General features: G+C 34.3%; 1 protein-coding gene across 1 annotated transcript; it reads left to right on the top strand.

Annotated features, from left to right (window-relative positions):
- Window positions 1-3,026: 3,026 nt before the first annotated feature.
- Window positions 3,027-15,402, top strand: LOC138820835 (UDP-glucuronosyltransferase 2B15-like). The gene is made up of 6 exons (XM_070012733.1): window positions 3,027-3,777; window positions 5,151-5,299; window positions 6,977-7,108; window positions 8,905-8,992; window positions 9,780-9,999; window positions 13,367-15,402. Exons 1-6 carry the CDS (start codon window positions 3,054-3,056, stop codon window positions 13,644-13,646), a joined length of 1,593 nt encoding a protein of 530 aa, XP_069868834.1. The 5' UTR covers window positions 3,027-3,053; the 3' UTR covers window positions 13,647-15,402.
- Window positions 15,403-16,429: the final 1,027 nt, after the last annotated feature.

Below are 16,429 nucleotides of genomic sequence, written 5' to 3' on the forward strand. Positions count from 1 at the left end.
GTAAAAAAAAGCCTCATAAAATGTAGTAATTTTATGACAATTTTCACTGGTTGTACTATTTGATATCCTTGTGTCAATCCATAAAAATCACTAACTCTTACAGTAGTTAATCTTTATAATCTGAAGTTTAATTTTTCTACCAGAAGTAAATGCAAACTTAAAATGTGGGACTACTTGTACTATTTTCTAGTTAATTATCATGGCTCAGCTGGTAGGGTGCTAGCTAATGAGTAAAAGGGTCAGGTACCAAGTTTGAGTCCCCATTTCAGATCTAAAAGAAAAAGCTTAAGATCATCAGTTAATTGGACTGTGACCAAGAATATAGATATAGTCAGGAATGTGTGTAGATAAGTGGCAGTGAAATGACCTAGCATGTTGGAGGTCCTGGGTTAATTTATACCAGCTTTACAGAGCAAGTAATCTTGAGAAGAATTTGCATCTCTAAGTATCAATATAAAATAATAACTTAAAATCTACATATGATCAGATAAGTAATAATTTAACTAATATATTATTATGATTGTACTTTCTTGAACTCATAAAAACCATAATAGTCATTTCTTTTTCAAGGTTATAAAATTAACCTATATTGGCCATACAAAAGTTTTCACTTGGTATTTCTATGCACGCATATTTTGTACTTTGGTCAATTTCATCCTCTGTATTACTGCTTGAGCCATTTCAGAGAGAGTAGAAGATAAAGTAAATCAAAGCTATTAATATGATTACAATATTTTCTCATTTTCTGAAACATTTTAAAATGATAGAAATTTATACTGAAAATGTAAAATATAGGGGAGAGAGTATCATTTTTATTTTGAGTTTATATCTGTTTAAATTTATTTTCACTTGCTTTGGTTAATCTACACTTTCCATGTTCATTTGAATCATTCTTTGACATAGTATTTCTGTGTACTGCATACAGAGTGTCTGTTTCCTTTCTTTTTCATTAGTGGTGATGGAAAACAGCCTACATGCCTGCCAGGCAAGCACAGTTGTTTATTAAGATTCATACACAGCCCTTATGTTCCTGTTTGCTTTCAAGAGAGAGTCTCAGTCAATTTGTATGATCTGACCTCAAAATCAAAATCTTCCTATATCAGTTTCATCCATTGCTGAATTATAAGCTTCAGCCATCATCGATGTCTGACTCTTAAGTTTTGTCTTATAAAATTTATTGTTTATCTTTAAGAATCAGGAAACTTGCCATTCACTGTAAGAGTTTCTTAAAGAGACACAAAAACATAAAAACTACAGTGATATAAGGCTTTGCAATTAGGGAGAATGTGAAACATAAGCAATTCAGAGATCAAAATGTTATTTGTTCAATGGTTAATATGTTCTTAATGTAACTTCTAGAAATTTTTTAAAAATTTGCTCAAAATAAACCTATCAGATGCAAAATTTTCCATTTGTAAATAGAAATCATTGATTTGTGTAATTACTCTGAATCAGCCTCTTACTTAAAGAATCTAAGGTTAACATTTAGAATGTATCCCTGTTCTAAGGATGTTATTGGAAAGCAACACACAAGTAAGCATGTGACAGTCCTTTAGTGTTCATGTTCACTTCACAATACAGAGTAGGAGTCTGAAGTAGGTTCTTACTTTTTTCCTGTGTCAGCCTGAACTATGATGGCCTTCTCTGTGCATTTTTAGGAGGTGTGATGACAGGTGAATATACCCACATTTGGCTGTTGATGTTGTTTTGTGAACTTTTCTGACCTTTGTGAACTGTGATTTGAACTTTTCTGTTCAATGTGAACTATGATATGAACTTTTCTGCCTTTGTACCATGATCCTTGTGATATCCAGGACCCAAAGAGCTAAGACTACATAAGTGAGCCATTAGTGCTCAGCTTCAATGGAGTTTTAATTGAATTTGCGTTATTTATAACTTTTCTCCAATGTATTTAATATCTTGCAAAGTACATTATATATATGTAGAAGTTATGGTTTCTATTTTTAAAGGTTGAAACATTTCTTAGTCTACAAAAGGAAATGTTCATCATCTCTAAACATAAATGAAATGGAAAGCAAAACAACTCAGAGTTTCTGTCTCACCTCAGTTAAATTGGCATATATACACAATGGAATTTTACACATCAATTAAAAAGAATAACATTATGACATTTCCATGGAAAAGGATGGACCCAGGACCAATCATGTTAAGTGACATAACCCAAACTCAGAAACTACAACAGTGCATATTTTCACTCCTTTGTGGAAGCTAGATCTGAAATACACAATTAGATATAATAGATAATTATGTAGGTGTGCTATATATTTGACTCCTTGTATGTAAACCATGTTTGATCTCTGTATTCTGTAATTTCTGTTTCAAAACCATCACTGTGGCACTCTGCCTCATATACTCCTGGGGAATGTGTGGTTTCTAGTTAATTTGGACCTTCCTGTGGAGTGAAGTATTCCAAACACTTTGAATCAGCCATCTTATTGATATCCTGGGGGCATTTTTTATGACTCTTTATTAGAATACTTTACTGTTGATTAGAGTACTTGAAAACTGATAGTGGAGGTGATTACAGCCCTCTAGAAATATACTAGAAAGCATTGATGCCAAACTTTAAACTGAATTGGATGAATGTGAATTATATTTCAAAACAGTTACTATCAAAAACTCTTGAATCATGATATCTGAGAAATGTTGAGCAATTATGAAATTACTATGTTTCTTCTGTGTCAAAGAGGATGTAAAACCAAGTCACCACTCAGCTGCCAAAATTTTTTTGCATAATTATAAAATGGCTTACATAAAACAAGTGACTTACACAAACAGGTCATAGACTCCTAGCTGCCTGAAAGTATTTAATTACAAAAGGGATGCTGCATTTACCGGTCAAATCATCAGGAAATTAAATTTCTTTTATAAATCTGCCATTCAGTCCACATGCCCCAATTGGTCATTTTACATATTTGCTTTGATCAACCCAAGTTATATTTTAACTTCATGATCAATTTTTTACTTGAATGTAAGAACAAGAAATAGTCAGAGGTGAACATAGTTTGAAGGTCGCTGTGCTGTTAGTCAGGATGACTTGGAAATGGATTTCAGTTCTACTACTATTACAGCTGAGTTATTACTTTAACTCTGGAAGCTGTGGGAAAGTACTGGTGTGGCCCGTGGAATATAGCCACTGGATGAATATGAAGGTAATACTGGACGAACTCATCCTGAAGGGTCATCAAGTCACAGTTGTGAGACCATCATCTGCTATTTTTGTTGATAGCAATGAAGCATCCAGCATTAAATTTGAAACTTTCCCTTCGGCTTACAAAACCTATGAATTCGCCGCAGTTACCACAAGGTTAATCTCTTTGTGGACATATGAACTACCAAGAACAACATGTTTGGCATATTCACCATTACTGGAGAATCTATTTAGGATATCTTCTGATGTTTGGCTAAATATTTGTAAAGAAGCAGCTCTGAACAAGGAACTTATAGCAAGGCTTCAAAAAGCAAGATTTGATGTTGTGGTTGCAGATGCCGTCAGTCCTTGTGGGGAGCTTCTGGCTGAGCTATTGGAGATTCCTTTCATGTACACTCTCCGCTCCCTTCCTGGCTACACAACAGAAAAGTATAGTGGAGGGCTTCTATTCCCTCCCTCTTATGTGCCTGTCATTCTATCAGGATTAAGTGGTCAGATGACATTCATGGAGAGGGTAGAAAACATGATATGCATGCTTTATTTTGACTTTTGGTTCGAGACATTTGAGTCAAAGAAGTGGAGTAGCTTTTACAGTGGTGTTTTAGGTAAGTTTAATAGGGAAAAATCGTAACTTTTGTAAAAGTTGAAAGAGGTACTCTGAGATGCATGTGAAACAAGAGAAATTTCTGTTGTAGATGAAACAGTTAAATGAGATATAAATTTGTCTACCAGATTATATGATCAGAGAGAAGACAATGGACAATTACCTATCTATACAGGACACTGTAAGAGATTACCCTCAGTAAAAAATGTTCATTTTTTTTCTTTGTTATCAAAATCACCAAGTTACCGAAGAGACTGAGGAATGAAAATATGTATAATGAGGAGATACATTTTTTAACAGGAAATAAGAAATTGTTTCCCTTGATCAATTTCCTTATTTAAATCAAAATATTTATTTGTATTCTCCTTTATTTTCTTTTTGCTTATACCGAGGTTTGGACTCAGAGAACTCAATCTTACTTGGCTTACTTATTTGGACTGGTACCTTACCACTTGAACCATGCCCCAGCCCAGCATTTTGCTACTTCATTGGAAGGGTAGTCTTGAGAATATTTCTGCCCAAGTTAGCTTCAGACTTCACTCTTCCAGATCTCAGAATCCTGGGTAGCTAGGGTTAGAAGTGTGAGCCATCGGCGACCAGTTTTATGGATTTATTAAATGGCTTCCTTATTCTTGACCAATACAATGTTTCAGCACAGACTCAATAACTATAACTCTTAGTGCATCCACATTCCTTTATTGTTTCTTATAACCTATTTTACAGACATACAATCTAGTAAAGTGGTGATATACTTGTGATTAATCTCTGTCATTCTTATTATGTTTCTACATTTACTAAAATATTAGCCATCAATAAAGTAAATTCAATTATCTAGTCTCAATATTTATGAAATACTTCCAGATGATATTTTCCAGTGCTTCCACATAAAAATAAATATTTTAGGCTCCTAATGTGAATCAACTAGAAGGAAGAAATTCAGCCACAGTCATAAAAATTTACTCATATGGGAAATCAAGCATCAATGAACAGTTATTACAACATAGAAAACTAGTTTAAGTACTGCAGAGAAAATAATTTCTGTGACGATGATAGAATTATTGAGTCTGGAGTTTGAAATTTTCTCTAATGGATAATGAGAAAAGAAATGCATAGTTAATTCTATAATTGCTTATTTTAATGATTATTGATGACTGCTAATAAATTGAGGTTCCATAGATATAGTGTCTTACCAGAATTCTTTTCTCACAAATCCACACTTAAACCATATTTCCTGTGTAGTACATTTTATCAACAAACACATTCTATATCATTAAGTACAAATTATACCAAGAGTTTTTAGAGAAATATAAATATTTTATTTTAAACAACTCTTTCATGTCCTTACCTACTAGTTACTTTTTCCTCTCCACTCAGGACGACCCACTACCTTAATGGAGACCATGAGTAAAGCAGAAATCTGGCTTATTCGATCTTACTGGGACTTGGAATTCCCTCGCCCAACTTTACCAAATGTTGATTTTGTTGGAGGACTCCACTGCAAACCTGCCAAACCCTTGCCTAAGGTAAATTGATAACCTTTTGTCTGTGTTATTTCATTTCCTTTTCAATAAATATGGTTCTGGACCACTCAATACAAGTCTTTGTTTACACTGAAAGAAATACAGGAAGTGGGGTAAAGCTTTCTACCAAGAGAAACTAATTTTTGAACCATCACAAGTTTCTGGATCTCAGAAAACTTAGAGTCATACAGAACAAAGTCAGCTTAATAAAGATTTTATGAGTCAGCACCTAGAAGGAATCCTTGATTCACTCATAAAACTATCAAGTGATTAACATACAAAGAAATAAGTATTAGACATGCAAGGAAACAGTGCATCTATTTCTACTACAACCCTTAGTCAATTTAAAAGGAGGCTTTAGAATCAATTAGTAAAAATTGGAAGCATGTGGGAAAGGAAAAATTACAATATTAAAGTAACATCTGATAGGAATCAAAGAAAGTTTCTCCATCACTAATCGTGAAATATTAGATGAACAATGCTCAGATATCAGTTGAGAAATGAGAATTGAAAAAGATATATAAAAAAGAAATTAGACTAGTAAGAACAATTTACAAGAACTAATCTTTTTCTTTTTTAATATTAATAAAATTTTATTGTAAAATAACGTACAGAGGAGCTACAATTACATGACCAAGGTAATGAGTGCATTTCTATCAAGCATTATTGCCTCCTCCTTTGTTTCCACTTACCATCCCTGCCCTCTCATCCCCCACCCCCCTCATGGTTTTCCCCACCTCCCACCCACTGCCTACAAAGTTGTAAAGTTCATTTTTCCACATAAAGTCTTATATATCTCATTGTTGTATTGGGTCCACCTGTATCCCTATTTATACAATTTGTTTTTTCTCTTCCCCTCCACAAATTATACCAACAGCAAATACAGTGAAAACAGGGGTTATACTGTGAGGAGGGACATACAAAGCAACAAAGAAATCATCTTATAAATATGTTAGAAATAATAGCAAGAAAGAAAAAACATTTGAATCCTTATCTTGGGGTTCATTTTGCCTAACATCAACTTATCTGACCATTACTGCTTGTCTAAGATGTATACTAGTTATTGCAAATAAGGGAAACCATGGGACCTATGTTTCTTTGTGCCTGTTTTACTTTACTTAATATAAGGGGGAAAATGCTAGAGAATAATTTAGACTCAAGATGGAAATGTTTGGAAATTTTATTGCACACTGGTGCCAATATCTGATTTAATACTACCTGTGCCCTTACTGTTGGCTAATGGAAAATTTTGTGTTTTATGTATCTTATTGTTTCTTATGTATCATCTTTGGGTATTGTCTGATAGTATTTGATTTTTCCCTCCTAGTTTTCGATTAATCATTTTGCCTGTCATAAGTAGGGTTTGAACTGAACTTGGACATTGTACCTGAGCTTCATTGCTCAAGTCTAGCACTCTAGCACTTGAGTCACAGCTCTGCTTCCAGCCTTTTCTTGGTTAATGAAGCTGAGAGTCTCACAGACACTTCTTCCCAGGCAGATTTTGAACGATGATCCTCAGATCTCAACCTCCTGACTAGCTAGGATTACAGGCAAGAGCCATACATGCTTGGCTAGTTGAATTGAGCAATATTTTAAATGTTTGCTTCACTACTACTTTTGTGTGTTTGTGTGTGTGTGTGTGTGTGTGTATGTGTGTTGAGGCAAAGTTTTTCTTCACAGGAAATGGAAGACTTTGTGCAGAGCTCTGAGGACAGTGGTGTGGTGGTGTTTTCCCTGGGGTCAATGGTTGATAACATGACAGAGGAGACAGCCAATGAGATTGCATCAGCACTGGCGCAAGTTCCACAAAAGGTGAGATAGTGTACCTCAACAGTGGTCCTCACTGAATCGGCATTCAACCCTGCAGGTTTCTGATTGTATTGGTTTCCTGGTGAAAGATACACAGTTACTACAGCTCTAACTTATCTTAGCCAGTATAAAGACAAAGCAATGCATCACATATGCTCAGATAGCATTCAATGTGGATTGTTTTAAATTTACAGTAAGTACAACATGAATTCTGTCATCAGAATAAACACAACAGCCAGAGAGTGAAACTTTGTCTTTAGCATGGTATTGCAGCATGACTTCAGAGACATCCTGAAATTTTCATCTAGTCATAACAAGAATGTTAAAGCCTCTCAATAAACTAAGCAAGTTTCATGAAGAAATTAAATTACACTTGATAAGTGACATCATACAATAACAATTAGCATGTAGAAAAAAAGGTTTGAAATGTTCTACATAGTTCAGGGTTCAATTTTGTAATTTACCCATTTAGTGTTCACTTGAGGGGGTTCTTCAGAGAACGGAAAAAGAAGGTTCACTCCTCCTGCCAGGTATGTATTCAGCCTGATTAATTCAGAGAAAGTAAATACAGACATCCTGCCCTACAGGACTGGGCCTTGTTCATATATGAAACAAGATCTGTAGAGTTCATGTGAAAAGGGACATATTCTACTGAAAAATAAATGTACCATCAGTAAAATTTGGATTCCTTTTATAAATTACAGGCTAGCTCCATTTCCTACATTTAAAGATTTTACCACAATAATGATTGTAAGTTTGGATGTCAGTATCATCAATTTGTGATCAAATTTCAGCTTGCAACTTTTCTGAGATATCACAACTAATAATTTGTGTGATACAACTAGTTTAATGTAATTACTAAAAAAGAATTAATTGATTAATCATAAAGAATTGGTTACATAGATAAGAGGAATTTGTCTTTAGAAAAGATTGGACGAAAATAACATGTGTTCATGTGCTGGTCATGAGGCAGCAAATGCAGCCTTAACATGCAGTACAATGGTGTGAGTTGTTGATCTGGGTGCCATGGAAAGGCCCAGTCAGCAACCACATAATTGGTTCTGAGGACCATTTGTCTGTCTGTCCAGATCAATGTGCCCAAACAACATTTAAGGGGGCTAAATTGCCAGGATACTAGCTACAGTCATGTGAGGACCTTCATAGTATGAATAGTATGTTAATATTGTGTACTAACTCCATAATGTTGAACATTCTGTAATATAATCTGACTTAATACCATACTCATTGTGGAATTTGATTACATTTCTGGTCAAACACGACAATATTTTTTTCACATAACTTCTCTCCAGGGAGAACTGTGAAGGTAAAATAGTTGTTATAAATAGGCAGGAAAGGAACAAATGAAAATGTGAAACTAAAATGAAATCTCATAGAATGAACGAACATTACCCTTATATCATTTTATAATGGTTAGTAGCTAAAACTAGCATTTCGTAAATATTTATGTGGTAAGATGTTAATCATAAGAATTTTAAGTGCTGTTATGCACCAGATCTATCACTGTGACTACATAAAAAAATTTGGAATGCATTCATTTGTCATTTATTACATCATTTGTCTAAATATTATGAAAATTATGATGACATTCCATCTTATTGAGTGTGAAAATAAGTGCAGGAAATGTCGATATTCTTTTTCTCTTAGTCTTATAATAGACCTCATTAATGAACCCTACCTGTTCTATTTATTCATTCTATGTAAGTCATTTAACTGTGTGATCTCTATATTTTAAAAAGTAACATTTTGAAATTTAAAAATATTTTATCTCAACCCACCAGATTCTTTGGAGATTTAATGGAAAGAAACCAGACACCTTAGGACCAAATACTCGGCTGTACAAGTGGCTCCCCCAGAATGACCTCCTTGGTAAGACTCTGAAAAACACATACTGAAAGCAGGAGTAACTGTAGAAGTAGTTGATAACAACACAACAGGAAAAAAAACTGGTGAAGATGTATTAATAAAACTCAAAAGTGAAACCACACATTTTTTCCTAAGGAAAAAAAAGCATAAGTAGGTGGAATTTTATAATACTACATCATATTGTTTATAATCAGTTTATCTTTCTGCAAATATATTTACCTTTGATAGATAATTTTCTATAATTACCTGAGGTTATCTCTCTGTCCTTTAATTCATCCTTACATTATCCATCCTCCTAAAGTACAGCAAGTATTTGCAATGCCACTGAAACTTGCTACTTTCTTTTATTTTGAAGGAGTCTGCCTTCTATGTGGGAAAAATTGCTTCATATGAAATGGTAATACACTCTATTTCAAGCATCCCTCCTTCATTAGATTAATGTACTAGTTTTAATTTTATGTGAGCATAATCTAACATGACCATTTTCTTGTTTTGGAATTTGCTATGATCCATTATGTTGTTTTCCTATCTGTTGCACAGGAAATGGTATATTCGTTTTCAAATCTCAAGACATACAAAACTTAGGGCACAAACCATGGGAATTTTACTTACATCCCCAGTTGATTAGATGCTACTTGCAGAGTGACATAAAGGCAAATTAAATGTAACTCATTGGTTCAAGAATTATTATTTAGACAACACTGTTCTTTTCATTGCTCACGTTATACATTTTTCATTTCATGTCTAAGACTTTTAATGAACAAGTGTATTGAAATGTCCCTAATCCTAGGCCATCCCAAAACAAAAGCTTTCATCACTCATGGTGGAGCTAACGGCATCTATGAGGCGATCCATCATGGGATTCCCATGGTGGGCATTCCTTTGTTTGGGGAACAACGTGATAACATTGCTCACATGGTGGCCAAAGGAGCAGCTATTCAACTGGATATAAGAGCAATATCAAGCAAAGACTTGCTGAGAGCGCTGGAAGCAGTCATTAACAACCCTGTGTGAGTATAACCTTGATGATGTGTATGTGTGAATTTGTATGTAAGTCTATCCTTCTTATTGTTCATCTGGACATTACACCCAGGGACTTGCTCATGATTCATGACCACTCTACTCTATTCATTAGTCTGATTCTTGTTTGACCAAATTGTGATTATAAATAATTTCTCACATAAGTCTGACCATGAAAGGTACCCTCAGTTAAGACTTGATTAATTCTGGAAGATTCATCAATAACCCATCATGTGTTTCATAAGTCACAATAATATTTGTGTATGTTTGTATGCATGGGGTGTGTGTGTGTGTGTGTGTATGTGTGTGTCTCTGTGTCTGTGTGTGTCTGTATGTGTCTCTGTCTGTGTCAGTATCTGTGTTGCAACATTGTTCTTCTATATAGGCCAGGATTGCCTCAAACTCATGATCATCATCTGTCAGCATTTGGAATGCTGAGATTACACAGACCCAGTTTCATTTCCAACCATAATTTGTTTTGTTCCCCAGGTGATTTCAGTAAAAAGGAATTATCAAAACTTTGAGAATAGTACAAAATTGGAAAATAGGCAAAGTGGACTGAAAGGAATCACTAAGAATGACAATAGAAGAATGCAAGGAAGCTTAGGAAAGGAGTGAATTAGAGGCACATGAACTCTGCCTCCACAAATAACACTAACTATCCCATTCAGTTATAACTTTCTTTCCACCTAAGATTGCACTAGTTACTCTTTATAAAATAAAAATTCAGTGTGTTTGAAAAATAGAGCATGAAGTTTCGGTGGTTGAAATTTTACTCTTGTGAACCACATGAAAATATCTGTCATTTCAATTTCTAGAGTTTGTTGTTTCTTCAAAACATTCTAAATGGTTTGTATTGTTAAACAGCAAGACAATAATCAAATTTCACATTCCTAATATAAATGATTCCTCAAATATCTATGTTAATGCTTAGATTCTATCATTGTTAACTAACTACACCTTTTAAAATTACCTGATTCATCCTGGTAAGAAAAGAGAACAGTTTTTGAAATGTATGCATATTCTTAGATATCAAGGGAGTATGATTATCTTATTCAGAACAATCATAAAATAAAAAAAGAAATTACCTTCAGAAGTACAAGTGAAATGTAACTGCATGATAACTAAAATATCTGAAGTAATAATAACTTGTTATTCAAATTATTTCAATAAATAGGTAAAATTCACTTATACTATTAATTTCCTCTTATACTCAGTAATACTCTGTATGTAATTCTTCCCTTTCACCATAACTATAAAACTAATGTAGTGTGTTTTACTTTTATTTGATATAATAGTATAGCAGACACATTGTAAAGGCTGTGTTACTTTGATCATATTTGGGGGGTAGTGGGTTTGAACTCAGACCTGAATACTCAAATATTTAGCTTTCTAAAGGGCATTCTAGGGCTGAGAAGGTGGTTCAGTGGCACAGTGCTTGCCTTGCATGAATGAGGCCCTGGGCTCAATTCCTCAGCACCACACAAGTACAAAAAGCCCAGAGTGGCTCTGTGGCTCAAGTGGTAGAGCACTAGCCTTGAGCTGAAGAACTGAGGGACATCGACCAGGCCCAGAGTTCAGGCCCAAAACTGACAAAAAAAAAGGGCATTCTATGACTTAAGCTATGGCTCTGACTTTATTTTACAGACTTTTCTACCATTTCCAGTTTTGAGCTGTGACTGTCAGGACCTAGCCTCCTGGGGTAGACAAGTTTACAGGCAGGAGCTATCAGCATCTAGCTCTGACTTCCATTTTCCTACAGATATTGAGCACCATAACATATAGTTTGTGAGCCATATTTTATCTTCCTTTGTTTTGAAAGGCAGTTTATTCTTGTATTTTTATTTGCTATACAAGTATAGTTCTCATATATTGTTCTTATTAAATTATGAACAGATACAATGTTGATACGGAGCAATACAGGAGATTTCTTAACTAGATAGTACATGCTAAAACTTAGCATAAGCACACATTTCATTCGTTTTTTGATGCAGTTCCTTTTCTTTTTTGCCTGCTGTATTACAAAAAGGATCACTACTAGTCCTGGCTGAAGCTCACCCATATCAGCAAGTTCTTTTAAACTAACAGTGATAATTGCCATTGCAATACTCACCTTCTATAACAACTTGGAATTACCCTTAATAATCATTCTCTAGGCATGCCCATTTTCACCTTACATACTAGAAAGAACAGTTTCAACAGAAATCCCATGTACTTATATTGCCTCAAAGTGACTAGAGCACTCTCTTATTGGGCCTAACATCATAATACTAAAAAGAAAAATAACAGCCATGTTAGCAAATGTCTTTGATTGTCTATCTGAAAAGATGAATAATTAAAATCATCCTAAATATGAGTACATTTATTTCTCATAATTCAAGAGGAACTCAATTATCTCTATTTTTCCATTTCCTATCTTTTTGCTGTATAACAGCAGACAAATAAAAACTGAGACATTTCAAAATAGGTTCATAAAAAGAAAAGGCAAGTCATAGAGTAATAGTGGAACAAGTAAGTGAAAGGGTCAAGAAATAAAAGGAAGGCAAGTTGATAGCCAATGGATGATGCCTGTGATTCTAGCTGTGATTCCAGAGGCTGAAATCTGAGAATTGTGGTTTGACATCAAGCCAGGCAGAAAAGTCCCTCAGACTCTGATCTCAACATTCAAAGTGCCAGAACTGGATCTGTGGCTGAAGTGGTAGAGTTCTTCCCCTGAGCAAAGAAAGCTCAAGGAGAGTGTGAAGGCATAAGACCAGACCAAAAAAAGGAGACAGGGAATTTTGTAGTTAAATAATAATTAAGCACCAATAAATGATAAAGAGAGCCTTCAGGGGAAAAAAACTTATTGATTAAATTATCTATCAATCTCTAAATCATGACACAATTCTAAACTGTGAACAACAGATGCATTAATAATTAAGCTTTTATATTGCTGTGAATTTCTTTGATAATTCTATATTTGTCTTCAGAAATTCTTGTGTTAACAAGATTTTTCTCTTTTTTATTGTGAAAATACCATACAGAGGAGTTACAATTACATGGGCAAGATAATGAGTACTTTTCTTATCAAGCAATGTTGCCTCCTCCTTTGTTTCATATTTCTATCCCTTCCCATCCAACCCACCTCCCCCTCCCACACACACCCCCCCTCCCACGACTTTAACAAGATTTTTCTAAATGGTTAAATCCAGGGTCATGAAGAAGCTCTTGCCTTTTGCCCTAACATGTCTAAAAATACAGCAGAAGAAAAGCATTGTCTTTTCTCTCAAAATTTTTTTAGACTCATCTGCAGAAAATTTCAATATCTGTATTTTCTAGTTCATTTGATATACTTACATCAATTTGATTTACCTTTAGCTACAAAAAGAATGCTATGTGGTTGTCAACCATTCACCATGATCAGCCTATGAAGCCCCTGGATCGAGCTGTCTTCTGGATTGAATTTGTCATGCGCCACAAAGGAGCCAAGCATCTGAGGCCACTTTCCCACAACCTCACCTGGTACCAGTACCATTCTCTGGATGTCATTGGATTCCTACTGGCCTGTGTGGCCACTGTTACCTTCCTTGTCTTAAAATGTTGCTTTCTTGTTTACCAAAAGGTTTTTAAGATGGGCAAGAAGAAAAAGAGGGAGTAGAGCTTTCAACACTCAGGAAATGGACTAAAAGCCTGCTAAGGAAAAACATTCTAGTGATTTTTAGCACAATCAAGCTAAGAAGGATTCTCCTTCACACTTGACCTAAACCTATTACTTTTGTATTTTCAAACTGATCTTACTCTTGATTAAAAATGAAGCAATGTACAATTCTAATGTCAGAGTTCCTCAAAAAGTTCCATGTCACTGATTTATGTAGATAGTATAACTGAAATAACTGGGACATATGGAAATTTGAGTCTGTTAGTTTGAGAAAAGCATATAATCCAAAGTTTTATGGGCATTTTCTAAAAAGGAATATTTTATTAAGATAAAATGAAATGAACTCTTTGTGTGTCTGTCCAAAGAAAAAGAGAGGGATAGGTTAAAAGAGGTAACATTGTATTCAGACTACTGACATATGGGAGATAGTTGACAATAATTGAAGTAAACTTCTGCTAACTCAAAGCTAACTAAGATTTTCATAAATATAAAGAGTGAGTGAGAGAAAGTGAAGAAAGGAGACTTAAATGGGACTACCATCTATGTGAAGATAGCCAACTACAAAAGAAGTGAAAATTTACTGGAAAAGGCCTGATTTGGGTAGGAAAGTTAGAAGGTGTGCATTATACATGGTCACTGAGACATGATTATTGCTTTTGACCTATGGACAGATTTTATGAATGTAATGAATATAGGAAAATTAGATATGATTAAGACCTCGGTGGCTCATGCCTGTAATACCAGCAACACAAGAGACTGAGATCTGAAAAATCACAGTTCAAAGCCAGCCTAGGAAGGAAAGTCTAGGAGAGTGTTAACTCTGTTAACCAGCAGAAACCAAAAATGGAACTGTGGTTAAAGTGAGTAATAAACTTCAGCAAATAGAATGCAGACCATGAGTCGCTGAGTTCAAGGCCCATTACTGACATAAATAAATAAACAAGCAAATAATAAACAAATAAATAAATAAGGGATTTGATGGGCATTGTGTTGTACATGTGTAATCCCCGTTCCTTAGGAAATGGAGATAGTATGGTGATGGTTTGATTTGAGTAAAGGCAAAACTGTATATGCTCAAGCAAACATGAGACTCTCATTTTCATTCAACTGCTATACAATAGGAGGCATTAATAAAACTAATTATGAAAGTAACATTACAAAAGGAAATAGGTAATTACATCTACCCTTTATTAACATTTAAATGTATAATCAGTCTATATTTTAAACATAGGATAAAACAAATTTATAAAAACAAAATAATATATCTGTGCTCTTTATTATATTATGTATTTAACAGAAAAAAACTTTGCAGATTCTTTTTCTGCACTTATAATGAATCTCTATATTCAAAGCATCTCTATTTTTCAAAGCAACTTCTAGTCTACTTTAATTTCTTCCTCAAATTATTATATACAGTAAGATTGGCTATTAACATTAAATATACAAAGGAATATTACTCTACCATAAGGAAAAATTGAACTATATCATTCTCAGGAAAATAATTAACACTGGAGGGACTGGGAAGGTGGCTCAGTAGTAGAGTGCTTGCCTTGCATGCATAGGCACCACATAAACAGAAAAAAAGAGGGAAGTGGCATTTGCCTCAAGTGGTAGAGCAGTAACCTTGAGCTGAAGAGTTGGGAGCCAGCGCCCAGACCTAGAGTTTAGGCCCCATGAATGAGAAAATAAATAAATAAATAAAACTGGAAATCATCAGGTTGCCTGCTATGAACTAAAAATAAAAATGCTAAATACAGTTTGGTCTTACTCATTTGTGGAGTGGACACAAAAATGATGATGATAATGATAGTATGCAACACTCAAGATGAAGGTGAATACAGGACCTTTAAAGAAGGGATCAGCAAAAGGAGGAAGAGAGAAAGGACAGGCTACCGTGGAACACAGAGGATAAAAGGAAATTGAACACACACATTGAGGAGAGTGTCATGATTAAATGAACAAAACGCTACTTGAGAAAGGAGACCGTGGAAGGGGGTGAGAATAGAGTGAAAAATGAAAATATGTTCCAAGTACACAATGTGTGTATATGGAAATATCACAATCAAAACTCTCAAATTACAAAGATATGATAACTAAAAAAAAAATTCTACAAAAGAGCACTATGGATGCTAACCAGGCTATAAGGGTAAAGAAAACATGATATGGGAGCAATGCAAACCAGTGCAGCTCCTATGGAAAGCAACATGCAAGTTTCTCAAAAACTAGACATGGAGCTGGTGAAGGACTTAATATCACTGTTGGTCACATCTCTGAAGTAATGTAATTGCACACTCAGATGTTTAATGCAGCATTATTTATTAAAAGACAAGTTATGAAGTCAGTTTAGATGACCTTTGACTTTTCAATGAATGAGAAATATAGAGAGATGTATTCATATATAAATACATATACACATATATACTTATAAAAGAAAATGAATAGAGATCTATACATGTATATATTAGAGTATTTTACAGAAATAAGACTGTCATATCATTTGTAATCAAATTAGGGAGAAATTGGAGATTAGTGCGTTCAATAGATTAAGTCAGGTCCCGAAGGACAAAGGTCACAAGTTTCCTCTCACATACAGAGTACACAGAGTATACAGTGTTATTATATATATAGTATTATATTTGTATACAGAATACCATATATAATGTGGATATATCTATAAGTATATAAGTATATATACCACTCTCTTTCTTTGTACATATATATCTATATATCACTGTTTCATTGCTATGTATGTATATGTATAAGTTTATATAATCAATATGCAT

Source organism: Dipodomys merriami, unplaced genomic scaffold (genome assembly GCF_024711535.1).
Source record: "Dipodomys merriami isolate MVZ:Mamm:240054 unplaced genomic scaffold, mDipMer1.0.p SCAF_9, whole genome shotgun sequence".
In the NCBI taxonomy this organism is placed as follows: Eukaryota; Metazoa; Chordata; class Mammalia; order Rodentia; family Heteromyidae; genus Dipodomys; species Dipodomys merriami.

Coding starts and splice junctions, on each gene's coding strand:
- LOC138820835 (XM_070012733.1), top strand. CDS start 3,054: ATGACTTGGAAATGGATTTCAGTTCTACTACTATTACAGCTGAGTTAT. Junction 3,778..5,150: donor CTTTTACAGTGGTGTTTTAG/GTAAGTTTAATA, acceptor CTCTCCACTCAG/GACGACCCACTACCTTAATG. Junction 5,300..6,976: donor CTGCCAAACCCTTGCCTAAG/GTAAATTGATAA, acceptor TTTTCTTCACAG/GAAATGGAAGACTTTGTGCA.